Here is a 20,673-nt window from a genome sequence, read left to right on the forward strand (position 1 = left end):
AGGGAGATTCTGTAGGAAAGCATCAAAATAAATGAATGGCAGTGTTGTAATAATCTGCATTTAAAAATATTAAACCTATAAATTAGAACCTAAGTGAAAAAAATCACAAGTAAAGAAATAAAAAGACATAGATATTACACTTGCATTAAAGCTGGGCTTAAAAACCAACTCATTTATTCTCCTTAATTTTGCTTCCTTTCTCTGACGTCAAAACTGCTTTAGCGTTTCTGCAAATAAATTGCTCTTTTTCTGTAAAACATTACATTCTAGATGTTAACTGTTCAGAACCTTAGTGGTACGGCAGAAGGAAATAAGTTGTTAATAACATGGTTCTTTAGTGCTGTGAGATGAGCCCATGTGAATCAAGGCAGACCTCTGTCAGATTGGTTGTATCTCCTCAAACTGTCCTTCCTATAGCCAAGTTTGCTGTCTTCTTAGGGCCATGTATGCCTCTCAGAGGCCCAGAGCCCTTCTGGACTACACAGACAACTAAGATATTCAGTCCTTTCAAGAAATACCGTAGAGAGCCAAATGCAGTGGCTCACGCCTGTAGTCCCAGCTGCTCGGAGGCTGAGGTGAGAGGATCACTTGAGCCCGGGAGTTGAAGGCTGCAGTGAGCCATGATTATGCTACTACACTATAGCCTGGGTGACAGAGTGAGACCCTGACTCTAAAATAATAAGAAAGTACTATAGGCCTCTTTTTTTTTTAAGAGGCAACCAGCTGTTAATTAATCATCCCCTTTTTAAAGAGTTTTATATGGAAATTGTCTAATTTCAGCTCTTCTGCACTGGACACGGGAAAGAATCTTTATACCTAATAATAGTTACTTCCCTAATCCATATGCTTCTGGCCTTCTTATACTTTCCTTCTGAAAACTTTTCTGAGACTTTTGTCCAACATCATCTTTCTGGCAAAACAGCTAGGAGATCAGGGGTCCAGAGCGTACTACTCAAATGTATAATCTTCCTGTTTGATCACTGAGGGTTTTAGAATTTAAATGTATTTTTGAGTGATTATTAAATAACTTTGTAAAACTCTGAGTACCTTGCTGCCTCTATGTTTCTTCTCTTTACACTGTAAAATCAGGATAAAAATATGTAAAACAGGACCAAGCTTTTGATATATTCAGCCTTTTTGCTATGATTCTGTCTTGTGCAGAGTATTATGATTCACTGGCAGCCACCTGCTCCAGCCACACAAAATGGGCAGATTACTGGCTATAAGATTCGCTACCGAAAGGCCTCCCGAAAGAGTGATGTCACTGAGACCTTGGTAAGCGGGACGCAGCTGTCTCAGCTGATTGAAGGTAAGCTACCTTGCACAAAGGCAAAAGATACGCTGTGTCTTTCTCAGATATTGAATTATGCTAGTCTAATGACTGCTCTGAGCTGTCGACATATACAAACAAATTTAAAATGGTTCAGAAAATTTTTAATGGTTCAGTCCACTTCTGACTTGATAGAGATTAATGGAAAACACTCTTAAAGGTTCCGCCATTTCTGTGTGGTGAGATCGAGTTTAGTTTTTCCTTTCTTGTGTTTTCTGCATTCTCCACGTTTTTATTTTTGAGTGTGTTTATTACTTTTTTGTAATCTGAAAAATGATTAAAGAAAGTTATATAAGCATAGAAATTACCCCACTCAGTATAGTTGGTAACTGAGGTCTACAAAATGGTTTTTGTAACACCGACCACCACTCGTGTGTACGTGGCCTGAAACAGTATTTGTGAATAGCCGCATCATTGCAATAATCATACATGCGACTATGGACACGATAAAGTTTTAGAAAATACTATCAGGCATAGCTCCTTCTATATAGTTTTCCCTTCATATGCAACAGAATAAGTGGCATACCTGGTAAAAATGGATCCACATGTGTTTCACCCTGGAGATCACAGAGAATCTCCCCAGCCGCCCCCGCCCGTCTTCCTCAAGTAGGGGAAGTAGAGTTGGCTAAGCAAGGGGAAGGTTCTTTTGCAGGAGAAACGTGGGAGCCAGATTAAGTGCTTTCACCCTTTGAATATTGAGATCATGCCTACAAAGAGTTGAGACAGATGCCCCAAGCCATCCTTGTTCCATTGGGTTTTCATAGATGCTTAATATGGCTGCAGAATCGACTGTAATCTGAGCAGACCCCATCCTGTTGACTCCTTTATTAGTTTAGCAGTGTCAAGACTCTGTCCTGCTCAGTTACACATGCCTCAGATTCAGTACCATCACCCTACCTCTGTCCTAGGAGTAAACTCACATGGGCTGGGCCTGTTGGAGTATTGCCTCAGCTGCATCAGCTTAGTTTTGTCACTCAATAGAGCCCATCTCTTTTGCAAGCAAACAGATGAATTTGTGTCTAGTACATTTACAACCAAAAGGTGTGAGTTATCTGTAGTTGTAACAGTGTAGTCACAGGGCATGTTTAATCTTGGGACAAAAGCTCTGACTCGGGTAATTTTTTTGCTAGGAAACTCCAAAGCATGTTGGTAGATAAGAACTATAAGAATGGGAGAGATTGTCATTATTTTCTAAGCCCAAGAATTAATTTCATCACCCTTTGGAAACTTTAGCTTTCTTTATATTTTATCTCTCCTGGGTAGACATTGAAAGGATTACAGAAGCTTGGCATCACCCGCTTTCCTGTGACCCCAGGGACAGGGTTCTTGAGAGAACCAAGATCTGGGGTCAAAAAGTGTCTTGTTTTCCAGCCAGGTGCAGTGGCTGATGCCTATAATCCCAGCACATTGGGAGGCTGAGGCAGGTGGATCACCTGAGGTCAGGAGTTCAAGACCAGCCTGGCCAACATGGTGGAACCCTGTCTCTACTAAAAATACAAAAATTAGCTGGGTGTGGTGGCACCCACCTATGATCCCAGCTACTTGAGAGGCTGCGGCATGAGAATCTCTTGAACCGGGAAGGCAGAGGCTGCAGTAAACTGAGATCATGCCACTGGACAACAGAGTAAGACTCTTTTGTCTCAAAAAAATATATAATGTTTTCACTTGTTTATGGGTATAAGTTTCTAAAAATTGAGAGAGCCATTGATAGTGAAAAACTGGGCTCTAGTAATCAGCAAGCTTCTCACTCCTCACCTCACAAATGGGATTGACTTCTTTCAAAATAGGAGTCCTTCAAAATAGGAGAAGGTGAATGTTTGTCTCCAGGGGCATATCTTTCAGTCTTCCAGCTTCTTCACAAGAACCCCACATCTCTTATCTGCAGTGCATATCATGACTGCAGTAGATGGTGCTGAGAAATATCACTAAGGGAGCATTGGCCACAGATGTTCTCAAAGTCAGTTTCACCTGAGCGTGGTGGCTCACGCCTGTAATCCCAGCACTTTGAGAGGCTGAGACAGGCGGATTCCTTGAGCCCAAGAGTTTGAGACCAGCCTGAGCAACATGGTCAAACTGTGTCTCTACAAAAAATACAAAAACTTTAATGGATAAGCAGAGGCTAAAAAAAAAAAAAAGTATAAAAATTAGCCAGGTGTGGTGGTGCTCACCTGTGGTCCCAGCTACTTGGGAGGCTGAGGTGGGAGGATCATTTGAACCCAGGAAGCGGAGGTTGAAGTGAGCTGTGATTGTGCCACTGCACTCTAGCCTGGGCAACAGAGTGAGACTCTGTCTCAAAAAAAAAAAAAAGTTTCATATTTTACTCTACATTCAGATAAATAACATTTGCCATTTGTAAGGCTTTTCATTTTGAATATTTAGTTGTATTTATTATATACTAGGCACCATTCTTGTTGCTGTTAAAAAAAGAGTATAGTCCTTGCCCGTGAGATTATTCATTTTCTCAATGAAACATTTGATATGTAAGCAAAATAGAATTTTTATGGTAAAAATGGCTTTATATTAAGAAAATTCTTACATTTTAAAATCATATCTGGATTTATTCACTTAATAGACTTCATTGAACTTTTGTTGGCATGTTCTGGCACTGAGTATACAATGATGAAAAAAATGGAGATGCTTGCACTCTTAAAGCATTAACTTGAAGCCTGATAAGTATTAGGGAGCAATATGGATCACCAAGATCCTTTACCAACAACACATTATGTGATTAAATTTGAAGCAGAAGTAATTATTGTTATAGCACTAAACAGATCTTGCCATATCTTTATGATATGTATTGTATACCTTAGTTGTAGTCTATAAACTCCGTAGGGTACTTAGAGGAAGAGGAACTCAGCCTCTTTGCATAGTACCTCATTTTTGCTTGCTCTCTCTTACATCCTAATTGTCCCCAAAGGACAGGGAATGATTGGTTGGATTCTTTCAAGATCTTCATTGAGTAGCGTTTGCTAGTAATCCAGATTATCTGTCAGCAAACACTCTAGTACTTTCTGGTTCATTGTGTGGGGAGACAAGGAGATAAATTGACTTGGGCCCAGGCATTTTGCTCCTCCCTTTTGTCTTGCTCCTTGCTTTGTGGGGCACACAGATTGTCAGGATGGGCCTACCAACTCTTCTCCCCTACCATGGGACAGGGTTAGTTAACCAAACCAGGGCTTTTCTCATGTCCTGGCCAAGTTATGTTCTCGGTACTGTTGCCCTGGTTTGTAGAATAGACTTTTCTATGTGCATCTTTGTTGCCTTTGATACATTGGTAAGTCATGTACCTTATTAGCTGGTAATAAATTAAAAGTTGCATAATAGAAAGGTTTGGGTCATTTTCCACTTTTACTTACTATATAATATATGAGCAATTGATTGTTAAGGAATAGATTTTGAGACCGTATTTGGTGCTTAAAATTTTTCTGCCATGGTTGTGAGGTGACTCAGAGAACAGAGGTAACTCAATAGGAGTTACATCTTTGCATTCTTTCCTAGGATTTGATGCCTTCTAAGACCAGACACCTTTCTTTGTTCCTTTGTTATAACTCTTTCATTGTTCTTGGCCTCTTTTGGCCTTAGCTTTCTTTGTAACACAATAAAGGGATTGCATTAAATGATCTCTGAGGTGCCTTCAAGCCCTTAAACAAGAGTCTGTAATCTCCCGAGAGCTTCAGTCATTTCTATTTTCCTCTTAGATTGTGTGGGCTTCAGCCTTTGCTTTATTTGGAGATGGAAGCTACTCTATGTTGTATTTGCATTTTGCCTACACTGTATTAACTTAAACTGAAACTTCGTCAAGCTATATACTGAGTTGGTGACTGAGATATTTGCCTTAATGAGGGATTATTAATCTTTTGTTTTTCAAAGCTCTTGTTTCAGTTGTCTTTTTTTGTCATTTGGTCTCAGGTCTTGATCGGGGGACTGAGTATAATTTCCGAGTGGCTGCTCTAACAATCAATGGTACAGGCCCGGCAACTGACTGGCTGTCTGCTGAAACTTTTGAAAGTGACCTAGATGGTAAGAATAACAATTGGCAAGACTGGCACACAATAAATACTAGCTGTAGTCAAATGAGTCAAACTGGAAAGCCACAGACTTGGGGTGGATATGGCTTAAGTCTGTGAACTTTAGTGTATCACGCTGCTGTCATTCCTATATTGCATCAAGGCTGCTGGAATGGATTTTTTGCAGTGCCTTGTAGAGAACTGTCCTTTCAAGCAGAACTAGAGCAAATAAAAATGTATACGTGCTACAAGTTGGATTTTTTTTATCAAGGCCATTAAGTAGATGGATGATCTAAAATTTAAGGCTGAGCCACATAAATCATGCCTTTATTTCAATTGCAGTTTCCCTTTTCTTTTAGTCCTGGACACCTTGCCCTTTTTCTCACCTGTTTATTCAGTGAGTACTCCCAAATGAGTGTGTATAGGTAGCACCTTTATCAGTGATAGGTGCTGGCCTTGGGAGGCAAACGACCTGAGTTCTTGTTCTGAGTCTCATTTTACTAATTATTATTATTATTATTTTTTTTTTTTGAAAAGGAGTCTCCCACCCTCACCCAGTCTGGAGTGCAGTCATGGTTCACTGCAGCCTCGACCTCCCATGCTCAAGCATGATCCTCCCACCCCAGCCTCCTGAGTAGCTGGGATCACAGGTGTGTGCCAACACACCTAGCTATTTTTTTTAGAGACAGGGTCTCACTGTGTTCAAGCTGGTCTCGAACTCCTGGGCTTAGGTGATTCTTTCTCCTTGGCCTTGCAAAGTGCTGGGATTACAGACATAAGCCACCATGCCTGGCCTCAGTTTACTAATTTTTAAATTAAGGTAGTAATTTATGCCATGAAAACAGTGTATGTGAAAGAGCATGTAAATTTCCTCCTTTGTAAGCCTCTTAGTCTCTCACCAATTAAATCAACTGTGGCTCTAAAATTTCATGTTTTCTGACTTACCATACTGCTTAGGGGAGTAAATAATTGGTGCTATTGCTATAATGTGATACTTAAATACCTGTTAACAACAGGCTTCCAACTGCTCAGTTTATGCTTTTCTCATTCCACCTGGTAGAGTTTGGGAATGGATGTGGGACCAAGAGAGATGGTAACTATTGAAAGGCAATTTATTTTCCTCCACTGGGGCAGAAGAGGTTCTTGTATCTCTTTGTTTTCCCTTCCAAATTAATATTGCAGTGTCTTGCATTTAAAGCTGTTCAGGCCTTTTTTTTTTTTTTTTTTTTTTTTCCTTAGAATGCAGTAAAATCATGGGCTGTATTTCACTGTACACACAGATTCTCTTTGAACTCTTGGGCATAATGTAAAAAACTTAGCCCCAAATAGTGTGGCAGGAGGCTAAACACCATTCCCCAAGGATGGTGAGATATTTTAAAGGACAGTATATCTCATCTTGCTTTTCCACTTTTTCTTCCCAGAAACTCGTGTTCCTGAAGTGCCTAGCTCTCTTCACGTACGCCCACTCGTCACCAGCATCGTAGTGAGCTGGACTCCTCCAGAGAACCAGAACATTGTGGTCAGAGGTTACGCCATTGGTTATGGCATTGGCAGCCCTCATGCCCAGACCATCAAAGTGGACTATAAACAGCGCTATTACACCATTGAAAATCTGGGTATGTTTGCTAAGTAGAGAAAGTTAATTGTATAGGTGATTCCTTTCTTTTTAACCTTTTATGTAATATTTTCATTTTTACAAGAAAATTGCAAAAACAGTACAAGTAATTTCTGTATGTTATTCACCCGAATTCCCCAAATGTTAACGTTTAACCACATTTACATGTATATTTTGCAGAATGCCCCTCAATTTAGACTTGGCTTAATATTTCCTCATTACATTCAGGTTTTGCATTTTTGGAAGGAATAGGGTAGAAGTGTTGGGTTCCTGTCAGTGCATCATATCAGGAGGCACATTACAGCCTATATTGCTAACGATGTTAACTTTAATCACTTGGCTAAAATGGTATCTGCCACATTTTCCTGCTATAAAATTGTTATTTTTTTCCTTGGTAATTAAAAGTATCTTGTGGAGGAGATACTTTGAGTCTATAAATATCTTGTTTCCGATTACACTTGCACTCACTAGTTTCAGCATCTGTAGTAACAGTTATTAGAATGGTGTTTCCCCAGTGGTGATTTTCTAATTCCATATTTCCTCTACATGTGTTTACATCCTATGATAAGGAAGAACTTTCTTTCACCCCCATGAAGAGAATGGCCAATGGGAATCTCTTTATAACTGGTTCCTTGTCCATTTGACATCTTCCATCTTTCTTTGAGCACTTTCTTCCTTTTTGACAACATAGTAAGATGTTCCTGGCTCATCTAGTATTTCGCTAGCCTCGGCCCTGGAACCAGCCATTTCTCTAAGGAACCCTGATTTATTTTATGAAAAATGATTTTGGAAACCAATATCTGGACACTATATCTGTTCATTGTAACTGGGGTAGAAAATCCTAAGGAATCTACAAAAAGGCCACTGAAACTACAAGTGAATTTAGCAAGGCCACAAGATACAAAGTGAATATACAAAAACAGTAAAATGATTTTGGAAACCAATATCTGGTCACTATATCTGTTCGTTGTAACTGGGGTAGAAAATCCTAAGGAATCTACAAAAAGGTCACTAAAACTATAAGTGAATTTAGCAAGGCCACAAGATACAAATTGAATATACAAAAACAGTTGTATCTCCATATACTAATAATAAGCAGTTGGAAATTGGAATTAAAATAACAATACCACTTAGAATAGCATCAAAAAATATGAAGTACCTAGGAGCAGACTTACAAAATGTGTGTAATATCTGTGCACTGAAAATAGAAAATTGTTACTGAGAGAAATTAAAGAATACTTAAATGAAGATACCATGTTCACTGGTTGGAAGCCATGATATTACTAAGGTGATAGTTCTCCCCAATGCAGTCCAAGAAAAGTCCCAATAGGCTTTTTTGTAGAGATTGATAAGCTGATTCTAATAATTTTTATGAAAAATCAAAGGAACTAGAATAGCCATTTTTTTTAAAGAATAAAATTAGAAGACCCATACTACCTGATTTCATGTCTTCTTATAATTGAGACATAGTGGTGGTATTGTAAAGGTAGATGTTATAGATCAATGGAAGAGAATAGAGTCCAGAAATAGATCCATATATATATAGTCAGTTGGTTTTTGGAAATGCTGCTTAGATAATTTAGTGGGGAGAAGATAGTCTTTTTAACAAAAGGTGTGGGGATACCTGGATATCCATATGAGAAAGAAAAGGAACTTTAATCCTTGTCTTACACTATATGCAAAAACAGACCTAAATGCAAGACCCAAATGACTTTGGGACAACAATTCTAGAAGAAAGCATAGGAAAAAATCTTTATGACTTTGGGATAGGCAAGGACCTCTTAGGTTGTAAAACAGCACAAATCGTAAAAATTAAAAATTGATAAATTGGATTTCATCAAAATTTTAAAACTTCTACTTTTAGAAAGATACCAATAAAATGAAAAGGCAAGCCACAGACTTGGAGAAAATACCCATCATTTAAATATCTAACAAAGAATTTGAGTCCAAAATATATAAAAACTCTCATAACTCAATAATAATGCAGCCCAATAAAAAGTGGGCAGGAAATTTGAACAGACACTATACCAAAGAAAATATATGAGTGGACAATAACCATATGAAAAGATGCTCGTCAACATTAATCATCAGAAAATGCAAATTAAACCCACAGTGAAATACTATTGCACACCCGTTAGAATTGCTAAACGTTAGAAGACTGGCAATAACAAATATCAACAAGGACACAGAACTGGAATGCTCATACTAGCTGGTGGGAATGTTTGACAGTACAACCACTTTGGAAAACAGTTTAGAGGTTTCTTGTAAAGTTAACCATATAACCCAGTAATCCGACACGTAGATAATTAATTAAAAGAAATAAAAATACATGTCTGCGTAAAAACTTATATACAATGTTCATAGTAACTTTGTGAACAAGGGGAGATAACAAATTTTCATCAACAGGCAAGTCGTAAATCGTGATATATCCATGGAGTACTACTCAGCAATTAATAGGCTATCAAGACACAACAGAAATTAATCTTGCAAACATGCTGAGCAAAGAAGTCAAACACTGTTACATTTTGTGAATTACAAAATAGGCAGAATTTATCTATAGTGACAAAGCAAGATCAGTGGTTGCCTGGAATCAGAGGTAGTAGGAATCAACTACAAGGGCACCAGGGAGCTTCTTGGAGTATTGGAAATGTTCTATATCTTGATTTTGGTGGTTATTATGCAAGGTATATATATTTGTCAAAACTCTAAATGTATACTTAAATGGGTAAATTTTATTGTATGCTAATTATACCTCATAGTTGATTTTTTTTTTTTTTTGAGACAGCATCTCACTCTGTCGCCCAGGCTGGAGGGCAGTGATGCGATCTCAGCTCACTGCAACCTCCACCTCCTGGGTTCAAATGATTCTCCTGCCTCAACCTCCTGAGTAGCTGGGATTACAGGCATGCGCCACCATGCCCAGCTAATTTTTGTATTTTTGGTAGAGACGAGGTTTCACCATGTTGCCCCAGGCTGGTCTCAAACTCCTGACCTCAGATGATCTACCCACCTCAGCCTTCCAAAGTGCTAGGATTATAGGCGTGAGCCACCGCGCCCGGCCTCATTGTTGATTTTAAAAGCAAAAGAATTTGAGAAATATTTATATTTTATAATAAATTATTTTCTTAGGTATAATTACTTTTCCAAATTGGATTATCATTATAGATATTTTCTGAAACACTTGTTTCTAAAATTAAAATCTGCCCTGACCAAATTTTCATTCAGATCGTTTCTTTGTAAACATCTTTTCTAAGAACAACTTCAAGTGCCTAACAGATGAGTTATATTCATCCTTTCTGTTAAAAAATAAGCTGGGATTTAAATATTCGAAAAGTAGCCTTTATCTTTTTCCTTACAGGGAAGAAACAGTACAGTTAACCTAGGAAATGTATCCCCACACGAACATCTTTTAAGAAAATTGTTAGCAAAAGGAAAGCTTTGCTGGTAGAATAAAAATGTCTGGCTAGGCGCAGTGGCTCACACCTGTAATCCCAGCACTTTGGGAGGCTAAGGCAGGAGGATCGCTTGAGCCCAGACGTTCAAGACCAACTTGGGCAACATATTGAGACCTCATCTCTACAAAAAATTTTAAAAATTAGCCAGGCATGGTGGCGTGTGCCTCTAGTCCCAGCTACTCGGGAGGCTGAGATAGGAGGATCGCTCGATCCCTAGAGGTCAGGGCTGCAGTGAGTCCTGATTATACCGCTGTACTCCAGCTGGGTGACAGAGCAAGACCTTGTCTGAAAAGAAAAAAAAAATGTCCCTGTAGTGACCAGCCTCATACTGTTTCCTTTATGCAACTACTGACATGAAACTCTTTTGCAGTATTGACAGGACATGGTCCTTAACCTTCAGGTGCTTTCAGTCTAACAGAACAAAAAGAAAACACTAGAAACAATTAAGTGAGTTGAAGTGAATTTTGTTCAGAGAAGGGAGAGCTAGCAAGACACAGTAGAGCAATCAGGGAAGAAACACCTGAGCTTGAAAGAGAGAACCAAAATAGCATTTGAAACAGAGAGATGAGAGGAGTGCTGCATGTGCAGAAGAGAGTAAGCAGATAGAATTTATTAGAAAATGGAGTACATATTACAGAGTAGCAAAAAAATTAATGTGGCATAAAGTAAAATAAGCTTGAGTTATAATTATTGACCTAGATAGATCTAAGATGCATATGATGTTGAGTAAAAGAAGCAAATGAGAGGTGGAGAAATGCAGTTAGCAATTCATCTGTTCATCAGCCTGGAACTCTCCCTTGACCTTCAGATCCGTATAAACATCTGCCTACTGGGTATCTGCACCTGGATATATCTCATATTCCATCTGGCCCAAAATTAAAGTTAATGCCTTCTCCCTCAAACCTGTTGATCAATCAGCAAATATTTAATGAACACTTACAATATCCCAGACACTGCTAGAGATAGAGCAGAGAATGAGACAGACGTGCTCACAATTATTAGAAATAATACAATTCAAAAATAATTGAAGTTGTTCATGGTGCTGAGGGAGAGAATGAGAAATGGGCTGTGTAACTAGAGAGGCTAGTCCAGTGTGGAATGAGCCCTTTCAGATGAATAGGCACTTACCTAGGTAAACAGGAAAAGTGAGATGTGACCCCAGCATAGGGAGCAGCTGCAAGCGAGAAGGCCCCGTGTAGGAGGGAACATAGTGCTCAGTGAACTGAGAAGTGGCCAGTAATGATGGAGCACAGAGAACTAGGCAAAGAGTGGTGGGAGAAGACAAGTAGTAGATTGAACAAAACTTAATTGTTTGTCTGGAGGGGATGTGGGAAAAGGAGGTCTTAATAACTCCCAGGTTTCTGGCTTGAGCAGCAGGGTTGGTGGTAGTGTCGTTTACTAAACCAGGGGACACTGGAGCCGGTTTGAAGCTGGAGGCAGGGTGGGAAGGGAAAGATTTGAGACACCCAAGAGGAAATGCCAAACAGACAATTGAACCTAAAGGTCTGGTGCTCCTAAGAAAGATCCAGATTAGAGATCTGTGTTTGTAATTGATGACACATACATGCTAATCAAAGCTAAGGAAATGAATGAAAGTGCATAGGGTGAGAGCAAAGAGTGGGAATAGAAGAGGACCTAGAATCAAGCCTTGCATATGTGTATCATGGTTGCTCTTGCCCCTTTTCCCAATCTCAGTGAATGACACTACTATCTACTATGTTGCCCAAAGCACTTTTTCCTTGCCAGTCAAGAAGTAAGTCTTACTGATTCCATTTGTTGTCAGTTCTGACGCAGGAAGACCAGGTGCTGCCTCTATTTGTTGCCCTCTAGTGGCAATCTAGGGAGTGGGTGGGCCATCAAGAAAAGCAGCTGTTCTAAGCTTTTGAGCCACATGAGGCATGGCTCATGGAGGCATGATGGCTAGATGAGGTTTGGCCATTTCTGGATTTGGAGGCCACTTGGAGAGTCAAGGACATTGAGCACTTACTGACTTAACAGTTTATCTCCTCCTCTACCTTGTCTGTTCCCATCGCTGTCCTTCCAGGAATGAAAGGGGTTTGTTTAATTCCAAGCTCCATCTATAGGCTTCAGCACATTAAATGTTACCTCTTCATTCTCAGCCAAGCCCTACACCATACCCTGAACATCACTAAACCATAGGAGAGACCAAAAGAGGATTCAAACACAGCCCACTTCCTCTACTGAGACTAAATCCAGGAAGTTGGTCCCAGCCAGTTTTTCTGTACTGTGTGTGCTTCCATCTCCATATCTCCCCACACCCTGAAATAATCCCCCATAAAAAATTTTAAAGTTGTCTTTCTTGAATTCTTCTGTGGTTAATATTATGCACAGCCACCCTTGAATTTTTAAAATTCTGTAGTGAGCATTTTTTTATGTGTGTTTCTTTTCTTCAGATCCCAGCTCTCACTATGTGATTACCCTGAAAGCATTTAATAACGTGGGTGAAGGCATCCCCCTGTACGAGAGTGCTGTGACCAGGCCTCACACAGGTAAGGTATCCTATCTTTCCTAGTCTCCAGCACTTTTCCCAGCAGCTTAGGCAGAATATTGGCATGAGGCCTATCCCATAGGTGTTAGTGAAGAAAAAGCGTATGGCAGTTTCGGGTGCTGACTTCAAATGGGAAAGTAGGCTTTCAGCATGGAAAGTTCTGTTAATTTCTGTTTTGCTTTTTTGAAAGATACTAATTCTGCCACGTCAGCCATTCTGTGTAGATATAGACACATGTTTTTAATCTGTTAGGATGTAGAAAGCAGAGTTTTTAGATAATTAAAAGTGATTTTCCATCTTTTGGGCTTGTGAGTTGAAACTAAAGTGAGTCAAAAACAAAAAAATATAGGTTACTGACGGTGGCAATGAATGCATGTGATTTGTGAACCCAACATCATTTGCGTTACTAGCCACCTGAGTTGGTTAGGAAAGTGTTTTTCTATGTGCCTTCCGTAAGCTTGAGTATAAGGTCAGAGGTACTATCCATTTGATCAGTTATACATTTATTACAAACGAGACCAAATATTCATTGTTTTTCTTTGAATTATCTACTTAAAATATCTCTAAACGCCGGGCACAGTGGCTCATGCCTGTAATCCCAGCAATTTGGGAGGCCAAGGCAGGCAGACCCCGAGGTCAGGAGATCGAGACCATCCTGGCTAACACAGTGAAACCCTATCTCTACTAAAAATACAAAAAATTAGCCAGGTGTGGTGGTGGGCGCCTGTAGTCCCAGCAACTTGGAAGACTGAGGAAGGAGAATGGCATGAACCCAGGAAGCAGAGCTTGCAGTGAGCCAAGATCATGCCACTGCACTCCAGGCTAGGCGACAGAGTGAGATTGTCTCAAAAAACAAAACAAACATCTCTAAAATAAAGTAATATGCATGTCATGTAAATTTTTCTATAGATATATAAGACATCTAATTTAGATCTGAAAGAGGAAGTTTATTGAAGTAAATATGTTAGAGTTACAAATTTTTTTTTCTTTTTCTTTTTTTATTATACTTTAAGTTTTAGGGTACATGTGCACAACGTGCAGGTTTGTTACATATGTATATGTGTGCCATGTTGGTGTGCTGCACCCATTAACTCTTCATTTAACATTAGGTATATCTCCTAATGCTATCCCTCCCCCTCTCCCCACCCCACAACAGGCCCCGGTGTGTGATGTTCCCCTTCCTGTGTCCATGTGTTCTCATTGTTCAGTTCTCACCTATGAGTGAGAACATGCGGTGTTTGGTTTTTTGTCCTTGCGATTGTTTGCTGAGAATGATGGTTTCCAGCTTCATCCATGTCCCTACAAAGGACATGAACTCATCATTTTTTATGGCTGCATAGTATTCCATGGTGTATATGTGCCACATTTTCTTAATCCAGTCTATCATTGTTGGACATTTGGGTTGGTTCCAAGTCTTTGCTTAGAGTTATAAATTTTTAAAAAGGGCACTGGAAACCAAAGAATTTATTTTCAGAAATGTTCTTTTTAATTTATTTCCCAAAATTTTGATTCTTTATTGTCCAGCGATATCTGCCGGGTACGTTGCATAATTGTGCAGATTTGGTAACATTCTTAAGGAAGGCTTACCTTTCCTGAAGGAAGAGTACACCCTTGAGTTCCTTTTGCTTTATTTGGGTGTGAGCTATGTCACTCTACTGCCATTAGACCCAGAACATCAGGGGGCCTAATATTCTCTGTCCTTTTTTTTAAGCTTCTATTTAAGACAACTACATGTTTAGTAGTTCTGTTCTGTCTTCTATATGCTTACAGTTTATAATTCCTTTTAGAAATAGCTTTAGTATTACAAAAAGGAGCAAAAATTAAGTGAAAAAGAGTATTTAAATAAGTGGTCTGCTACTTTCTAAAATCAGGCTATAATAGTAAAAAACAAATTTGACATTACTTCCTTTTATGTGGCTTAAAAATATAGCCTACTGGCTAGAAATATACAAGAAAATGTTCCTAAGTCATGTAATCTAGATATGTTTTCTAAGGGTTGCTACACATAAGAAAAAAAATTTCTGCAAGAATTCTGATGACTTCTACACCTGAAGGTGCATTTTCCGTAACTAATTGGTATGTGTCCTGCCAAACTTTGAACAAAGCTCTTGGTTATATAATGTATGCTGCTCCTCTGTTATTTTTAGTCCTCATTGCACAGGAAATACACAAATGGAGACTATTACTTTAGCTTAGCAATTATTCATAAACAAGGTCCATGCCATTCCACATTTTGAGTAATAAGGGCTAGTCACCATGACTATGTGAGAAACCCATTGTAAACCGTGAACTTAAATCAGTATGTGTAAACGTAGAAAACCTAAGCATGAATTGGGAAAGCCCATATGGATTCTGCTGTATTGCCCTGGGCCCATGGTGCATGGTGCTTTTGTGCTCATTCTGGCCTCAGAGAAGGTGTCTGTTGTATATGGCACAGGACAGCTCCATGAGTATAGACTTTCCATCAAGTAAGTACGTACAGTACTCTGATTGCTAAAGTTTGTGAAGTTTGTTACTTGGAACTGTGATAACGATGGCATTTCCCTTAAGTGGTGGGAATTCATCACTGGGTTGTTCTCTGACTCTGTGGAAGAAACTACGGTAGATAGTCCAGCATGGTGTCAGCTTACCTTTCCTGAAGGAAGAGTACACCCTTGAGTTCCTTCTGCTTTATTTGGGTGTCAGCTATGTCACTGTACTGCCGTTAGACCCAGGACATCAGGAGGTCTGAACTTGACTCTTTGTGGGTATCAGATACCCTCAATATCCATGGCTGACATTCAAGACAGGTTTGAGAGTTTGACCCTTACGTGAATAGTGATATGCACAGATAACTCTTGTCCCAAAAATTCAGCCACATTCACTGAAATCTCAAACCATGAGCTTTGTATTGCTTGTTTAGAAATTGTACCCCTGATTCTAAAAGCAGTTTTTGTCTTCGTGAGCCATTTTGGTTTTTGGGTTTTTTTGTTTTCTGAGACAGTCTTGCTCTGTCACCCAGGCTGGAGTACAGTGGTGCAATCTCGGTTCACTGCAACCTCCACCTCCCAGGTTCAAGTGATTCTTGTGCCTCAGCCTCCCGAGTAGCTGGGACCCCAGGCACCTGCCACCATGCCCAGCTAATTTTTGTATTTTTAGTAGAGATAGGGTTTCACCATATTGGCTAGGCTGGTCTTGAACTCCTGACCTCAGGTGATCTGCCCTCCTCTGCCTCCCATAGTGCTGGGATTACAGGCATGAGCCGCTGCACCTGGCCTCATGAGCCTTTTTGAACAGGAGGTAGAATTTTCAAGTTTTAAGCATGAATACATTAATATAATCACTGGATTATAACATTTAATATGCCTATAGAATGCAGTAGAGAATATAGTTTATTACTGCTTCTCTTAACATTTTTCTGTAATTTTCTCCTGAAAGAACACAAGTGGAAATAGTCTTTTAAATGAATGGTGGTTATCTATTAACTCCGAATTTTCTTTCTTTTTCTCCATTTCTCACTTTTCATTCCATTATATTACCCTGCATTTCCCTTTTATTTTATTTTTGTTTACATTAAAATGCCACTTCCCTTTTTAAATTATTTTCTGCTCAGACACTTCTGAAGTTGATTTATTTGTTATTAATGCTCCATACACTCCAGTGCCAGATCCCACTCCCATGATGCCACCAGTGGGAGTTCAGGCTTCCATTCTGAGTCATGACACCATAAGGATTACATGGGCAGACAACTCGCTGCCCAAGCACCAGAAGATTACAGACTCCCGATACTACACCGTCCGATGGAAAACCAACATCCCAGCAAACACCAAGTACAAGGTACTGACACATTTGCCCTGGCTGAAAAAAGCTAAGCATTGATATTTTCTAATTTTAAAGTTCTCAATTCATGTTTTTTTCAGAATGCAAATGCAACCACTTTGAGTTATTTGGTGACTGGTTTAAAGCCGAATACACTCTACGAATTCTCTGTGATGGTGACCAAAGGTCGAAGATCAAGCACATGGAGTATGACAGCCCATGGGACTACCTTTGAATTAGGTATGTGTTGTCAGAAACCATGTCACGTGGCTGCTTTTACTTCCCAAGGAAAGAATTGAGTGCATGAATTGACATATTTACAAAACACAGTGAGCAACTACATTTGGAATTCAGTGTTTGCTATTTCAGCTGACAAGTTGTGTTTTTTTAATTACTGAACAAGAACATTAGCAAATAACAGGATACTACAGGGAAAACATGATAAATTACAAAGCAGTAGGTAGATGTAAGGGATTATTGCCATTAATCCTGCTTTACTGATAAACTGAGATAGAAAAGATGAAGTGACCAGCCCTTGACCAAGCAGTTCCACTGCCCTGCTTGCTTGGAGCCTGAACACTTTGCTAGGTGACCCCAAAGCTGCCTCTGCAGTTTGCTTGCAAGCAAATTAGCGTCTTGTAAAATCTTCCACTGAAATAATCCTTAAGGTCTTTGTAAGTGGACATGAGAGGGAAAAGATGACTAAGCAAATTAAAGAGAGAACAGGCTATCTGGGTTTGAGATTCTGTTTGGTTTTTGCTGGCTTTTAGACATCCCTTTCTGCTGCCCCCTGGGCTTTCCTAGTCTAGGGATATGCATAACCATTTCAAATCTCGGTCTATTTTGGCCTCCTATTTCTCTCCTATATGAATAATGAAAAAATGGAGTTATAAATTCTCCACAAACTGGGCTTGGCCTCAGTGTCTTTTTGTCTTCTTCACAGTTCACTGGACTTCGTACAGAGAAAAGGGTTGGATTTGAAGAGTTAGAAATACAGGGCATGAAAGTTTAAATAGACCTTGAGTTTGCTTTCTTTGCCAACCATTTTAAGAAAATGTTTTTACTTCAATCCCAACCCATTAGCTAACAAATGACATTGTGTTTCCCTTAGGATATTTGCATTTCACCAGGCTTCCTTACATTTTATACTAAGAGAATTCTAGTATTTTAGGAAGAGTTGAGTAAATTTAAGGATGTACTTAATTTGCTCATTTTCCTACTAGTGTGTGAAAAGTTTTCAGCTATCACATGGAAACACAGGAAACATATTGTCCTGTTGCATAAACGAACAGCTTCACTTTAGAGCTGTAACCTCAATAGTTGGCAGTATGTTTGCAGAATAAACTCATAGTGAAAAATAATAATCTGTAAATCATCTATTCTTTGAAGAAATAGGGCTTTTTAAAGTTTTATTTGGGGCTGGGATTGGTGGCTCACACCTGTAATCCCAGTGCTTTGGGAGGCCATGGCAGGCGGATCACCTGAGGCCAAGAGTTCGAGACCAGCCTGGCCAACATGGCAAAACCCCATTTCTACTAAAAATACAAAAATTAGCCAGATGTGGTGGTGCGCACCTGTAATTCCAGCTACTTGGTAGGCTAAGGCATGTGAATCACTTGAACCCAGGAGGCGGAGGTTGCAATGAGCTGAGATTGTGCCACTGCACTCCAGCCTGGGTGACAGAGCAAGACTCCATCTCAAAAAAAAAAAAACAAACAAACAAAAAATCCAGCTATATTTGGTTAGGAGAGCCAACTATAAATGAGAGAGAAAACTGTTTTGCAATTTACAGTAGTCTAGCAAATAATCCAGTGTGACAGGGAAAAAGTCATCTTGGACAAATTACATAACTTCTCTAATTTTTTGATGTCCTGGTCCATAAAGCAGAGATGGCGATAACTACCTTTCAAATTTTCTACAAATACTAAGTGAGATACTATGTGTACGTTACCTGGTATACAGTAGGTACTTGGTACAAATGCCACTTGACTTTCCTACCTAATTATCCTGTTTATCCCTGACTCCCAGCCAAGGTGCCATTTCTGTATCTTCATAGTATGGTATTTCCTCTTTGGTACTCTGCATATTCTTCTTTTTATTGGAACTTTTGATAGACAAACTGATTTCTTTGAAGCCGGAAGCTTTATCTTTTTTGCCTTGTGCCCTTTATTTTGCCTTATAAGTGGAAAAGGTTAAAGAAATAGTGAACTAATTTGAAATGGACAGAAATTATTAAAAATATTGTTATTTTGTAGTTCCAACTTCTCCACCCAAGGATGTGACTGTTGTGAGTAAAGAGGGGAAACCTAAGACCATAATTGTGAATTGGCAGCCTCCCTCCGAAGCCAATGGCAAAATTACAGGTAAGATGCAATCAAGTGTGCATTTCTTTGTGCCCTCTTCCTGCCTGACAGCAGTATTCCAGGAGAGTACCGTGCTGCTGGGAGAAGTGCGAGTCTGAAGCCTGGCTTGGTCATTTTATGGGAAGGTGTGAGTCATGATGGTCCTTGAAATTGGGGCGAGGCTGTGCTGGTCGCCCTTAGCGGCATAAAATGGGTTGCCTGTTGGTGGTTCTGACGGCAGTCGGGGATGTGAGGCACTAGACAGCCTTTGGCTATAGCGGGACTTTGTAGACATTTATTTTCCTTAGGAAAGCTGTTCTTCTCTGTCTCTGCCTAGATGGACAGCTTCAGAATTATATACCCTCTCCCTGGTTCTATAGTGTAATACCCAATAAACAGAGATTCTGCTCTTGTATTCTGAAGCCCCCCCCAAAAAAAAAAAGTCCCATTAGATATTTAATTCCTTTTCCCCACCCCCCGAGACCTGCTGCTTCAAGTACCTGTGTTCTTATAATTAGAGTTAAAAGTGTGAACTGGCCTAGGCCTTTGTAGGGACCTGGAACTTTTTCCTTGTACTTTCAGAGGAAAACCTTCCACAGTAGAGGGGACACTCTGCCTTCCTCAGCCTTATCAGGGAGGGAAGCCTGATGGGGTTCAGCTGCTCTTCCCTTGGCACCTCTGCCCCATGTAGGTGTGTACTGAGGAACTGGGGTTTTCCCTGAAGTTCCTTTGTATGAATAGGTGGCCTAAGGAAATGGAAAGCGTTTCTTAGCACTGTCCTGCTTCTTGCTTTCAGTAGGAATCTCTTTCCATACATCCTGGTCTTTAGGTCATTTTTTTAGGTTTTGACTTTGCCTCTTTTGTGAAAGAATGAATCATGACTTGACTTGTATTACATTTTACTTTGTCTTTTAAAACTGGCAACAGCGCAGTGCCCTTTTGCCGTGGGTCAGATAGATTCATGGTTGTGACGCTTCCCTTCTCAATGTGGGGATTAAGTGCCCCCTGGTGGAAGTATCAGGTGACAGTTCACTGTGGCTCTGCCCAGGAGTTCCTAGGAGATCACATTGGTAAGAGCTGAAACAGCCTGTCAGGCAATTCCTGGTTTTCAAAACTGCATTATTTTAATTGTAGACCCTTGAGGGTACGTTATTCAAATATTATGCTATAATATGCATATGATGTAATAGGTACTTATTGATTTACTGAAGGCAAAAGGAAAAGCAGGAGTGAGATTTCTTTTCCCATTAATTCCTTTGGACAGGTTACATCATATATTACAGTACAGATGTGAATGCAGAGATACATGACTGGGTTATTGAGCCTGTTGTGGGAAACAGACTGACTCACCAGATACAAGAGTTAACTCTTGACACACCATACTACTTCAAAATCCAGGCACGGAACTCAAAGGGCATGGGACCCATGTCTGAAGCTGTCCAATTCAGAACACCTAAAGGTAATGCTCCCCAAGCTGAGGGTTTTGTTGTGTGTCTCTTTAGTGGGGCTATGCTGACACTATCACTTGAGCATATAGAGTCTGTGGATAATATATGAAGTCTTAATGATGAGCTTGTGAGCCATGATGTGAAGATTTATCCCAGAATGATTCCTCAC

The 20,673-nt window shown here is 39.7% G+C and overlaps 1 protein-coding gene across 9 annotated transcripts in view; it reads left to right on the forward strand.

Moving 5' to 3' along the window:
* Positions 1-20,673, forward strand: part of NEO1 (neogenin 1) — a 265,178-nt gene that overhangs the window by 213,423 nt on the left and 31,082 nt on the right. For 7 of the 9 annotated variants that reach the window (XM_012507524.2, XM_030814721.1, XM_030814722.1 and 4 more), the window contains exons 13-20: positions 1,162-1,309; positions 5,240-5,350; positions 6,759-6,953; positions 12,822-12,917; positions 16,509-16,732; positions 16,816-16,954; positions 18,970-19,077; positions 20,321-20,515. In XM_012507524.2, the coding sequence (XP_012362978.2) occupies positions 1,162-1,309; positions 5,240-5,350; positions 6,759-6,953; positions 12,822-12,917; positions 16,509-16,732; positions 16,816-16,954; positions 18,970-19,077; positions 20,321-20,515 (1,216 nt within the window). The remainder of the gene's footprint in view (positions 1-1,161; positions 1,310-5,239; positions 5,351-6,758; positions 6,954-12,821; positions 12,918-16,508; positions 16,733-16,815; positions 16,955-18,969; positions 19,078-20,320; positions 20,516-20,673) is intronic. The other 2 variants (XM_030814720.1, XM_012507525.2) reach the window with 1 other exon arrangement.

Source organism: Nomascus leucogenys, chromosome 6 (genome assembly GCF_006542625.1).
Source record: "Nomascus leucogenys isolate Asia chromosome 6, Asia_NLE_v1, whole genome shotgun sequence".
NCBI lineage: Eukaryota > Metazoa > Chordata > Mammalia > Primates > Hylobatidae > Nomascus > Nomascus leucogenys.